The 13,258-nt window shown below is 43.3% G+C and overlaps 1 protein-coding gene across 1 annotated transcript in view; it reads left to right on the top strand.

The window, feature by feature from the left end:
• Nucleotides 1-5,566: 5,566 nt before the first annotated feature.
• The window catches only part of FNDC1 (fibronectin type III domain containing 1), a 344,034-nt gene continuing 336,342 nt past the window's right edge, over nt 5,567-13,258 (top strand). The window contains exon 1 of the mRNA XM_077283151.1: nt 5,567-5,827. Coding sequence (XP_077139266.1) covers nt 5,722-5,827 — 106 coding nt within the window. The 5' untranslated portion in view covers nt 5,567-5,721. The remainder of the gene's footprint in view (nt 5,828-13,258) is intronic.

The following is a 13,258-nucleotide window of genomic DNA, read 5'->3' as shown; positions in this document are numbered from 1 at the left end:
CTATGTTCTGAGGCTGCTTTGCTGCATCTGGCACTGGGTATCTAGAATCTGTGCAGGGTACAATGAAATCTCAAGACTATCAAGGTATTCTAGAGAGAAATGTGCTGCCCAGTGTCAGAAAGCTTGGTGTCAGTCGCAGGTCATGGGTCTTGCAAGAGTATAATGAGCCAAAACACACAGCTAAAAACACCCAAGAATGGCTAAGACGAAAACATTGGAATGAGCCTGAAATGTTGCTCTGGGACCTGTAGTTCCACGAGCCTTGTCTTGTTTATACTAGGGGGGCTTACAGGGTTAGCCAGAGAGCTGGGCAGGACTGGCTAGCCACACACACCTCCCACCTATGGGGGTGGTTTCAGCTACATAATGTGACTTTGGTTTGGGTCACATGTTCAAGGTTGTAAGGTCCTGTATGAGGTCAGGCCTGGGTATTGGAAGGTCCTACGAGTGGACGGACTTCCTGAAGAGCACATGGTGAGGCCATGTACTTGGAAGGTCTCTGTGTTGGAAGGTCCTGTGAGTGGACCAGATTTCTGAATAGCACATGGAGAGACTGTGGACCTGGATGGTCGCTATGTTGGAAGATCCTGAGGGTGGACTGGATTCCTGAATAGCACAGGGTGAGACCATGTAGTCGCAGAGTCTGTGACGGCAGGGAAGCTATGGACCCAAGGCATCGGATGAGACAGTGATCCCAGTAAGGCAGCTTCCCTAGAAGCCAGGACTGATGAGGAGTCAGCGTGTGGAGCAGGAGCCTCCTGTAAGGTAACTCCAGACAATGGTGTTATAGTAAGGGCAGACAAGTATCTGCCATTGGTGCTTGTTGTGTTCCGTGGAAGTTAATGAACTGTTTTGCGGGCGGTCGCCCACGGTAACAGGACAAAGAATTACGGCTTGTTTAGGGACCCTGATTCAATGCCGTATATTACGAAGTGATATGGACTGTGATGTCTGTGATGTTAGAAATTTATTTTTTTTTTTTACTTTGAAAATTGGTAATGTGCTCAATACTTATTTCACCCACTATGATCATGCAGCCAGTGGCTGATTCATTCTGAAATGTGGCCTGGTGTCTGGACCACACTATTAGCACAAACAATTTACATTGACAAATGTGGACTCGTGGGTGCACCACACTATTAGCACACATGATTTTGATTCTCAAATGTGGACTCTCCTAGCTGCACCACACTATTAGCACAAATTATTTAGATGGTGGAAGGTCGATTTGACACAAGATCCCATGTCGCTGAACTAGTTGATAATAAACTGCCTAGCTAATAACTATCTGACTACTTGCAGCAGGAGCAGCCTCTTTGCGCTGTTACACTGACAAAATGAAGCAAAAACAACGTGCGCTTTTTATATGGAGAGGGGTATGTGAATTTTGCAGCCAATGACAAAAGCCCTAGTATTTTGACATTGTGGATTGCTTTTGCGCCCTGATTGGCTGCTGGAATCTCCGCATATTAAGTTAATTAAAAAAAAAATGAATAACAGTCCACCGCTACTCTGACCTCTCCCCATTCCCTCCTGTCATCAAACGATTCCCCACCACTCATCGAACAGCACTACTATCCCAGCCAAAATCCTAACGAAAGTATTACTGGAAACTCGATCATTTACCAAACTTTGACCGAATTTTTTCGATTTTGAGGAAAATGCTGGGGAATCCAAACAGAAATCTGAATATGCAACATTTGTGCCCAATTTGAGATTGGCAAACGTTTTCCGAACAAGTTCACTCATCTCTTTTCACAATCTAACTTCCCTGCCAGTATGTCTTTGGAGTATGTGAGGAAACCAGAGTACCCTCAGGAAACCAACGCAAACACTGCTTTCAAATGTCCTTCGTGGGATTTGACCCCAGGACAGCAGCGCTACAAACAGAGGCGCAGCTATGGGTTCAGCTCAGAGGTAAGGGTGAAACTTCTGAGTGGGCCACTAACCGGTAACACTGATCATAACTATGGTGGCACCACTGATACTACCATCGTCTGGTGACATTTAGTGGTAGATGGCAGTCATGCAGAACATACAAGTGATTAGAATATAGTTATATATACAGTAGTAATCTTACAGCTGACGTTCTTTCTGATGGAGTCGTTCACTTTTCCCCCCTTTTCCATCTGGCTCAGACCAACACGACTACTTCTTACAGCCATGACACATCTTCAGAGATTACAACAAAAACACATTTGACTCCTCACATTCCCAGCACTGTCCCCATTTATCCCCAACCGCAAAACTCCTCATCCTGCTGATGCCCGAATACTGAGCCAATGCTGTATGTGTCTCTATTACTGCACCTTCTGTGTTGCACAAAAGCAGGCCTCATCCCAGTGCCACACATAATAATGCTCACCACTGTGCCGATTACATAGTAATAATGCCTCCTTGGTGTCCTCTAGATGGTAAAATTGCCCCCTAAAATATAATATTGCCCTGTGCAAATGCCCTTGAAAACAGTGTCCACAATACTCTTATTAGGCTAGGGTCACACTGCGTTTATGGCTGAGCGCTAACTGACAGCGTTGCACGGGGAAATTAACGCCGTGCAACGCGTCCGTTAGCGCTCCCATTGCCCGCAATGTTAAAGCGCATTGCTAGCGCGTGTCATTTTCGGCACGCGCTAGCGATGTGCCGGTCTTTTGTAGCGCGCCTCGGACGCTGCTTGCAGCATCCGCGGCGCGCCTGAGGTCCGTTCCCCGCTCTCGCAGATCGAGGATCTGCGCTAGCGGGGACGTTTAACACGACCCCGAAAAAGACATTGCGTTAGCGCAATCCGCTAGCGCTTAGCGCTAAACGGATTGCCCTAACGCAATGTGACCCTAGCCTTACAATAATGCTTCCTAAGTGCCCACATAACATTATATAATGTCCATTGAGTCCCCCAATTTACAGCTCCTCTATGCACAGTATGGTGGGCCCAAAGCTCCCACAGAGTAGTATTTCCCCACAGCTCCACTATATACAATATGATGTGCCCACAGCTTCCCTATAAACAGGATGATTAGCCCATAGTTCCACTATACACAGTATGATACCCCCACAGCTACACTATGCATAGTATGATGTCCCCACTACTCCCCCTGCTTTATTGCACAGTATAATGACCCATACAGAAGCCCTTACACTGTATAATGGCCCCTACAGTAGAACTGACACCGTATAATGGCACCGAACTGTATAATGGAATCCACAGTAGTGCCCACACTAGCACTCAAACTGCATAATGGCCCCGCATTAGCTCCCACACTGTATAATGGCCCCCACACTATGCCCCATAGTAGGCATGGTCCCCCTCATCCTTATCCTGGTGGGAATGGTCCCCCTCATCCCTATCTTAGTATGCATGGCCTCCTCAACCCTATCTTGGTATGTATGGATCCTCTTTCCTATCCTGGTATGCATGGCCTCTTCCCTATCCTGGTATGCATGGCCTCCTCTTCCCTATCCTGGCATGCATGGCCCCGTTATCCCTATTCTGGTATGCATGGCCTCCTCATCCCTATCTTGTAAGGCATGGTCCCCCTCAACCCTATCCTGGTATGCAGGGCCCCCATCTCCATCCTGGTATGCATGGCCCCATCATTATCCTGGTATAATTGGCCCCCATTCCCATCCTGGTATGTATGGCCCTCATCAGAAAATTCATAAAAAAAACATAAACCATCCTACTTACCTTTCTGCGCTCCCTCGCAGCTTCCTGTTCCCATGCCAGCAGCTTCTTTATGCTTGTAAGTAGCGCATGACAGTGACATTATGTGCTGCTTACAAGCCGAGGACAGCTGCCAGAATACTCAGTGCTCCCCAAGCCGGAACTATGTGCGTGGAGAGCAGTATTCATTGCTCTTTAATGGTGGACACGCTGTTAGCCGCAGCGGCTGGGCTTTTGCTTGGCCCCACTACTAAAGGGAATGAATAATCACTGCATTCCATGCCTATGGAAGTGGCAAGCAGTAAATATTCATTCTCGTAAGTAGGGGGGACACGCGAAAGCCCGGCCACTGCAGGAAGCCGGCTGCTGCGGCTAACAAAGAGAAATTAATATTCACTGCTTTCCACTCCCATGGACATGGAATGCAATGAATATTCATCTCCCTTTAGCAGTGAGCACAACAGTTAGACACAGCAGCAGCCTCCTGCCTCCTGTCACCCGCTGCTCCACCACTGCTGCTCCCCCCATCTCCAAATCCACAGCCAGAGCTGTGAACCAGATTACATCCGGATTATAATACGCACTCCCCATTTTCTCCACATTTCCTCCTCGCAGTTATAGTCCAAAAACTATTTTATATAATGGCTCCCACACTTTATGAGGTCCCCCACAGATGTATCTCTAATGCATTGAGCCTCCAAACTGCATGACTGTCCCCTACAGTAATTCCCATACTTTATGATTTCCCCATTGTAGGCCTCCAAACTGTATAATGAGCCCCGCATTAGCCCCCAAACTGTATAATACCCCCACATTAGCTCCCAAATTATATAATGGCCCTCCCATTAGCCCCTAAACTGTAAAAGCCCCCATAATAGCCCCAAACTCTATAATGTCCATTGCATACGCCCCCAAACTGTGTAATGGCCACACTTTAGCACCCAAACTGTACAATGACCTCCGCATTTGCCCCCAAACTATAATTGCCCCTATATTAGCTCCCAAACTGTATAATGGCCCCCACACTTTACAAGGGTCCCCACAGGATGTTTAAGGGTCCACCATTGTATATGATGTCACTCGCTGGCGTGTACTCCGGAGGACAGAGAATGAACTTCAATCCAATATTGCGGCCAGCATGCAGCCAGCGGGTAAGGAAAGGGTGACTCAAACACCCGAAAACCCCGCCCATATGACCCAAAACTGGTCCCGCCAAATTCAGGTGACAGGTTCCCTTTAATTGTATCTGCATATAGCTAAAGTGGACCATTCACCAAGTTAAAAGTGGCCAATTCTATTTTATTCCCACTGCCTCCCGAGTTTTCCTTGTTCTTCTTTTTTTTTTTTTTTTTTTTTTAATCTGTTGTTCCAGAGATCTGTACCTTTTTTATCTAGTGCAAATGTTTCTGGTCTTTACCAAAAGGATATTGCTTACATGGAATAATGTGGAGAAGCCTAAAGACTCACCCAGACAATCTTGGAGCCACACACCCCCTAGTAAAGATCAGCATAATTAGCTCTAAATAAAAGGCCCTCTTCTCTGTTAATTGGCTGCAAAGCTGAAGTCACCACCGGAGTTTATCAATAAAGCCCAGGGCAGCAGCAAAGTGGCAGCATTGTACCCAAAAGGGCTTAAAATAGGTGAAAGGAGAAAACGTACAGATTAGAGAGGCGGTCGAGCGGCGATCCTACTACTGGGTTATGGTATTTTCCTTTCAGTTGACTCTTCAATATTGTTGTATGTTTTTTTTTACCTTCTGTGCTGATTTCCCCCCCTAATACCTTAGTTTTTTATGCCAAGTGTGCTAGGCTGAGATATGCACTAGAGGGCACCCTCCCTCTGCTTATGGATGCAGCACATCCTAGGACAGAAGAGGGATTGCAAAGGAACGACAGATGAAAAGGGGAAAGGCTGAGACAACTTCTGGATGTGTTAGTTAGGAGTAGTGTCTGAAGTTGTACCACAGAAGGATTTTCTTGCATCCTGTATGTAGGTCTATTTCTTGGTGTTTTCTCTTTTCCTGCCTCCATTCTTCCTACCTGCTTTGTCTTGGTGGCTTATGTCTAGGATGGCTCCAAGGAGTAGGACCAGCCAAATGCCAGCTTTCTTGTCTATCCTGGCTTTTTTGCTGTTGACCCTTCTAGAATCATCAGCTGCTGTAACAGGTATGACATGAGGACTCTAACTTGTTTTGATTGTTGAAGATTTTATGAACTCTTCTGTGAAATATATTATCTACAAATATCTTTGTCTTTAGGGTGACAGAATAAATCTAAAGATCAGTGTGGCAGTGTACTTAGGACATTGGGGGTCATTAGGTCAGATTGATCCTTCACTGATCCACATATACATTGTGCCGTACGCTAAGTGAAAAAGGTATTTTATACTAAATGCTCTTTTTATCCATAGATGGACCACTGTTGGTCACAGCTGTGTCAGTGATATAGTTAACTGCTAACATCTAATTAAGAGATTATAAAATACGTGACACTCCTTCATTTTTCTTTAATTGACAGTAATTTTTTGTATGATTGCTGATTTTCATGACGACCTGTCCTAACCTGTATAAGTTTTTGAACATCACTATAGTATACTAATATTCAGTATAGCTGATGAAGTCTCTCCTGAGACTTGCATGTCCATGTATAGCACTTTATTTTAGCGCTTCTTACCTTAGTGCTAATCCCACAAGAAGTGAGGTATAGTTCGGAGTGTGAACTCAATAGACTTGTAACTTTGGTAGTGAAACTCATGTCGTCTTAACATTAGATAATGAGCTGAGCAACAATTTTACGAAATGGCTCAAAACTTAGGCCAGCAAATATATCAATCTATGTTGTAAAATAGCCTGGAGAGAGGACAAGCTATAATGTAGTTTGCCTTCAATTAAACAACTGTTTTTACATTGAAATGTACTTTTTAAAAGCTCTGGTCTTCTTACTGCTGTGCTGTTCTCATTAAAGAACCACTCCAGTGATTTTTTTTTCCTTTGGTAGTAATAATTTGTGTGTTGTAATGAGTGCTTTAGCATACTCACTGGTCACCATCTTCCTTTTTCAGCGGTTCTCTAGTCTTTAGGAAAAGTAAAGAGATTAACAATTTAAGTGATGTTGGAAAGTTTGGATGAATCTCTGCACCACTGATTTTTTACGAGGATTTCATGGTCCCTCTTTAGGGTTTCCCCCTGAGCTTGCAGAAACAAGAGCAGTCACTCTTACAGCAGCAATGGCAAACTATAAGGGGTTGTCCCTGCACAACAGTCTGAACTATCAGATTGGTTTGACACCAGGCGCCCCGACTGATCAACTGTTATTTGCTCTAGGCTCTGCTGGATGGAAGACAACTTGAACAATACTGCACTGCTAAAAGCTACTGATGAGTATTACAGAACAGCTCCGGTTCTTTTAAATAGGAGCTGTTCTGCAATACATAGCAGCGGGTGCTACATATTGAATGGAGCTGCACAGTGTAACACTCTTCAAAGTGTTTACGTCTGACAGCCACTGATTGGTAAGGGTCCCAGGTGTCAGACTTCCACTGATCTGAGATTAATTTCCTATCCAAAGATGATAGGTCATCGATATGTTATGACTGGAAAATCCTTTTAACTTGCTCATAGATAATTGACAAGATATACAATTAGAGCTTCTTTCACTGCACCAATTATCTCTGAAGTAGTAGCAATAGAAGGGGTTTCATAGAATCATAGAATGTTCGAGTTGGATGGGACCTTCATGGTCATCGCGTCCAAGCCCCTGCTCAATGTAGCATTTAGTAAACCATCTCGGACAGATGTCTGTCCAGCCTCTGAAGACTTTCATTGAAGGAGAACTCACCATCTCTTGTGGCAGCCTGTTCCACTCACTGATCACTCTCACTGTCAAAAAGTTTTTCCTAATATCTAATCTGTAACTTCGCCTTTTCAGTATCATTCCATTCTTGTGTTTCCGTATGCAAATGAGAATAAATGTGATCCCTCTACACTGTGAGATCCCTTTAGATATTTATAGACAGCTATTAAGTCTCCTCTTAGCCTTCTTTTTTGCAAGCTAAACATTCCCAGATCTTTTAACTGTTCATCATAGGGATGGCTTTGCAGTTCGCTCACCATCCTGGTAGAAATTCTCTGAACATGCTCCAGTTTTTCGATGTCTCTTTAAAACATGGTGCCCAGAACTGGACACGGTATTCCAGATGAGGTCTGACCAAGGAGAAGTAGAGGGGGATAATTACTTCATATGATCTAGACCAGGGATATCAAACATGCGGCCCCTGAAGATGCTTAATGCAGCCCTCAGGCCCTGTAGATCCCTTAGCATCCCTGCCTGGTTCAGGGGGCCACCAAAGGCAGCATTTTATTTCAGCTGAATGTGTGTCCTTAGATGCACATTCAATTGAAATGATTTTTCCATGTTGTGGTGGGGAGGAGGGGGAGCAGCAGCAGCGGAGCTGCGGGTCACAGGAGGCAGGAGCAGGCTGTCGCGGCTAACCCCTTCACCTGCTGCTAAAGAGAAGTTAATATTCATGACTCTCCACACCTATGGGAGTGGAGAGCAGCAAATATTAATTCCCTTAAGTAGCAGGCACTTGTGATTGCCCGCCAGCAGGAAGCCAGCTACTGTACCCTCTATTAAAGATCAATGAATTTTCACTGCTCTCCACTCCTATAGTACCGGCATGGAGAGCAGTGAGTATTCTGGCAGCTGTCCTCTGCTTGTAAGCAGTGCATTACGTCACTGCCATAAGCTGCTTACAAGCATAAATCAGCTGCGGGCATCAGAACAAGATGCTGCGAGGGAGCACAGGGAAGGTATATAGAATGGTTTATGGCTTTTTTTTTAATGTTTTTCTGATGGGGGCCATGCATACCAGGATAGGAATGAGGGGGCCATGCACACCAGGATAGGGATGATGGGACCATCCATTCATACCAGGATAGGGATAAGGGGGCCATGCATACTAAGATAGGGATGAGGAGGCCATCCATTCATACCAGGATAGGGATAAGGGGGCCATGCACACCAGGATAGGGATGAGGGGCCATGTATACCTGGATTGAGGACATATCAGGGCCGGACTGGCCATCTGGTAATTCTGGCAAATGCCAGAAGGGCCTGTTTGGTTGTGGGCTGCCATAACTGCTACATTGTTAACAGAATCCGTGTTCTCAAGACACCCACACTGTTAAGAGTTTTGACGGAGCACAAAGTCGCTGACTCCGTCACTTACCCCAGCATGCCATAAGTATCATTAGTAATATTGGTCTTATAGTAAATCTTCCTTTCCTCCATCCAGGGTATTATTAGCAATATATCCCATCCGGTTCATGGGGACGGGGACAACATGGATGGGCCTGTGAGATTTCAATTGCCAGGGCTGAATTTCATCCCCAGTCCATACCTGGGACATATATATACACCAGGATGGGGGATATTAGTACAGAATTGACAACATTTTATGCTTCACTTTTTCTTCTATTTTCCTCCTCTAAAATCTAGGGACATAACTACAATAAGAGGACCTGGATGGGAACATGACTACAATTTGGGGACCTAGATATGGGGACATATCTACAATATGGGGACTTGGATGGGGCCATAACTACATTATGGGGACATAACTACAACATGAGGACCTGGGTGGGGACATAGTTACAATATGGGTTACAATATGGGAACCTGGATGGGGGCATAACTACAATATGGGGACATAATTACAATATGAGGACCTGGATGGGGACATATCTACAATATAGGGACCTGGATATGGAGACATAACTACAATATGGGGACATAACTACAATATGAGTGCACATTTGTTATCACCACATCCATAATGATAATGACGCAAGCTCTAAAAAAAATAAAAAAGTCACAAATGTTCAAAAGGTGTATAAAAAAAAAAATGGTATCACGAAAAATGTCACTTTGTCCTTTAAAGAATACGGCCCCCAAATTCAAATTTTTTCCATATGCGGCCCATATACCCAGCCAAGTTTGAGACCCCTGATCTAGACTCTGTGCTTCTCTTAATACATCCTAGAACTGTGTTTGCCTTTTTGCTGCTGCATCACTTTGTTGACTGCAGACTGTGATCTATTAGTATACCCAAGTCTTTTTCACACGTATTGTTGCTCAGTTTTATTCCTCCCATTCTGTAGATGTAATTTTCTTTTTTCTTGCCCAGATGTAGAATCTTGCATTTTCCCCTCTTAAATACCATTCTTAGGGTACCGTCACACATTGAAATTTTCATCGCTGCGACGGCACGATTCGTGACCAGCACCGCTGTGATCTGCTCTCACTTTCCGGCCGGCACTCAGAGCAGGAAGCAGACGGCAAGGGACCTGAAGGACACCGACGGGTGAGTATGTACGGTTTGTTTTTTTACGTTTACGCTTGTAACCAGGGTAAACATCGGGTTACTAAGCGCGGCCCTGCGCTTAGTTACCCGATGTTTACCCTGGTTACAAGCGAAGACATCGCTGGATCGCTGTCACACACAACGATCCAGCGATGTCAGCGGGTGATCAAGCGACGAAAGAAAGTTCCAAACGATCTGCTACGACGTACGATTCTCAGCAGGGTGTCTGATCGCAGTAGCGTGTCAGACACAGCGATATCGTAACGATATTGCTAGAACGTCACGAATCGTAACGTCGTAGCGATGGAAATTTCAATGTGTGACGGTACCCTTAGTCGCTGACCATTGTTTAAGCTTATCTAGATCTTTATGAAACCTTTCTCTGTATTCTCCAGTGTTAGCTATCCATCCTAGCTTGGCATTATCTTGCAAATTTGATTAGTTTGCCTTCAGTTCCCTTATTTCTAATTCCTTGATTCTTAGATCATTTCTAAAAATGTTGAACAACACTGGGGCCAGGACAGATCCTTGTGGTACCCCACTTAAACACTCTTCCAATTGGATGTGCAACCATTTATTTCCACTCTTTGAGTTTGATCACTGAGTCAGTTATGAATCCACCTAACCATAGCCTTGTCAATCCCATACTTGGTAATTTTTTTCAATAAGGATAGTATGAGATATTTTAACAAATGCTTTGCTGAAGTCGAAATATACTATATCTACCGCTTTTCCATGATCTACTCAGTCAGAGATTCCATCATAGAAACTCATGCTGGCTCTGCTTAATTACTGAATTATTATCCAAGTACTTGCATACATGCTGTTTAATATTTTTTTCACAGATCTTTCCTGTTATAGAAGTAAGGCTCACTGGTCTGTCATTTCCTTGCTCCATCTTCTTTCCTTTTTTTGAAGATGGGGAGAACATTTGCCCTTCAGTCTTCTGGGACTTCTCAAGTTCTCCAGGATGTTTCAAAGATCTTGCAAGTGGTTCTCCAATTTGCTCTACTTTCTCTTTCAGTACCCTAGGATGTAATTCTTCTGGACTAGGAGATTTAAATTAATTTAAATTAACTAAACGTTCCCTCACCATCTCTGATTATGGATAGCGTGAATTCTTTTATTCCTTCTATAGCACAGTGAAGATCAGTTGATGTTACAATTGCTTTCTTAGAGAACACAGATGCAAAATAGAAATGTAAATGTTCATCCTTCTCAACATAATTTTTGACCACTTCACCCTTTTCTTCTTGTAAAAATCCTATAGCATCTTTGACTTTTGTTTTGCTTTTAAAATACCCCCGTTTATGTAAAACGATTTTCAGGGGTTCATGCATAATTGTTAGAGATCACTGTTCTCATCAAAATTATGCTGTGAAATATTCATTATTTCTATAACAAGAATGGACCACAGTACTTAGTCCAACTATTGAAATTATTGTATGAAGAAAGACAGCTGCGAGTCAATGCAATCACTGTGTAAAAATATATGAAGGTTAATGTACGGTAGTTTTCTAATATGACTTTAACAAGGGGGCATCCAGTTCACGTAAAACAGTGTCTTCCAGCTTGGATTCCCATAACCTTAGAGTTTTTTGGAACTTGATCAGAGATTCCCTAGAACCTTGGTCCCCAACCTTTCTGACCTAGAAAGTCACATTCAGCTCTGTGGTAGCTTATTTTCTGCTACCTGATTTGATGGTTTTTTTATATGTATTTTGTATTTGTAATGGGGGAAAAATGGATTATGATTTTTTTTCTCTTTTCAGATTTTTTAAAACATTGTTTTTTCACTTTCCACTGTATTTATTTGTTCCCTTATGGGACATGAACCTGCAATCAACTGATTGCTTGTGCTATACATAGCAATACTACAGTACTGCCAGGTATAGCAAAACTTATGGTCTCCTATGAACATGAGAAACAGGTTGGCTTTCACAATAGTACCATAACGACAGTCAAAGCTCTTCAAAAGACTCCTGGCCATCATGGCAACCCATTAGCACCTCACGATTGTGTCACGGAGGTGCAGATGGAAGCATAGAATAACATGCCCACCTGCCCGTAAATGCCACTGTCAGGTATTTACAGCGGCATTTAACAGGTTAGAGGCAGATGATGGCTAAATAATATAACAACCATCTGCTGGGAAAAATACGGGCTCTGCTTGCGAGCCTGCATCAAGTGTATATTATACAGTACAGACCAAAAGTTTGGACACACCTCATTTAAAGATTTTTCTGTATTTTCATGACTATGAAAATTGTAGATTCACACTAAAGGCATCAAAACTATGAATTAACACATGTGGAATTATATACTTAACAAAAAAGTGTGAAACAACTGAAAATATGTCTTATATTCTAGGTTCTTCAAAGTAGCCACCTTTTGCTTTGATGACTGCTTTGCACACACTTGGCATTCTCTTGATGAGCTTCAAGAGGTAGTCACCGGAAATGGGCTTCCAACAATCTTGAAGGAGTTCCCAGAGATGCTTAGCACTTTGCCTTCACTCTGCGGTCCGGCTCACCCCAAACCATCTCGATTGGGTTCAGATCTGTTGACTGGAGGCCAGGTCATCTGGCGTAGCACCCCATCACTCTCCTTCTTGGTCAAATAGCCCTTGGTCACAGCCAGAATGTAGACCAGAACTGTAGAATGTTTTACACATTCCTGCACAGAATGGGTTTTCTTAAAGATCATTCATTTTTACAGAAGCAATTCAGACTGCCTTTACAATATTACAAGTTATGTGCATTACACTACAGAAGAGGGGTAGAATATGTAATCTAATCTTTTTTGCCTTCTGTGTCAATGCTACTAGATGGGTAAATGTCCAAATGGACAAGTTATTATGCTATGTTACATTGCAATTTTTTGTACAATGTATTTCTTATTTGTAAATCCTTTACCACTTAGTGATTCCATTGGTGTGATGTGCCCAGACAATCAATAACATATCATATTGTATGTGTAGGAAGGGAAGGAAGGACTATAAATGTGGAGCAGGTGTTCAATGTGGCTGTTTAGTAATTCCAGCTGTTGGCACATTATTGGTTTTCCATAGGTAGTAAAGACACCAAGAACTTGCTGTACAGTTAAAAATAAATTAACTTTCATTAACAAAGTGCAAATAGAAACTTCAATAAAATAGAGCAAGATGTTTGGAAAAAATACAAAATGAAGTACAAGCTTTTGGATCAGGCCACTTAGTTCCATTCCAAACCTTG

The sequence above is a fragment of the Ranitomeya variabilis genome, chromosome 2, assembly GCF_051348905.1.
Source record: "Ranitomeya variabilis isolate aRanVar5 chromosome 2, aRanVar5.hap1, whole genome shotgun sequence".
NCBI classification, from domain to species: Eukaryota; Metazoa; Chordata; class Amphibia; order Anura; family Dendrobatidae; genus Ranitomeya; species Ranitomeya variabilis.
Note: the sequence above shows the minus strand (reverse complement) of the source record. Positions and strands in the feature narration are given on the sequence as shown.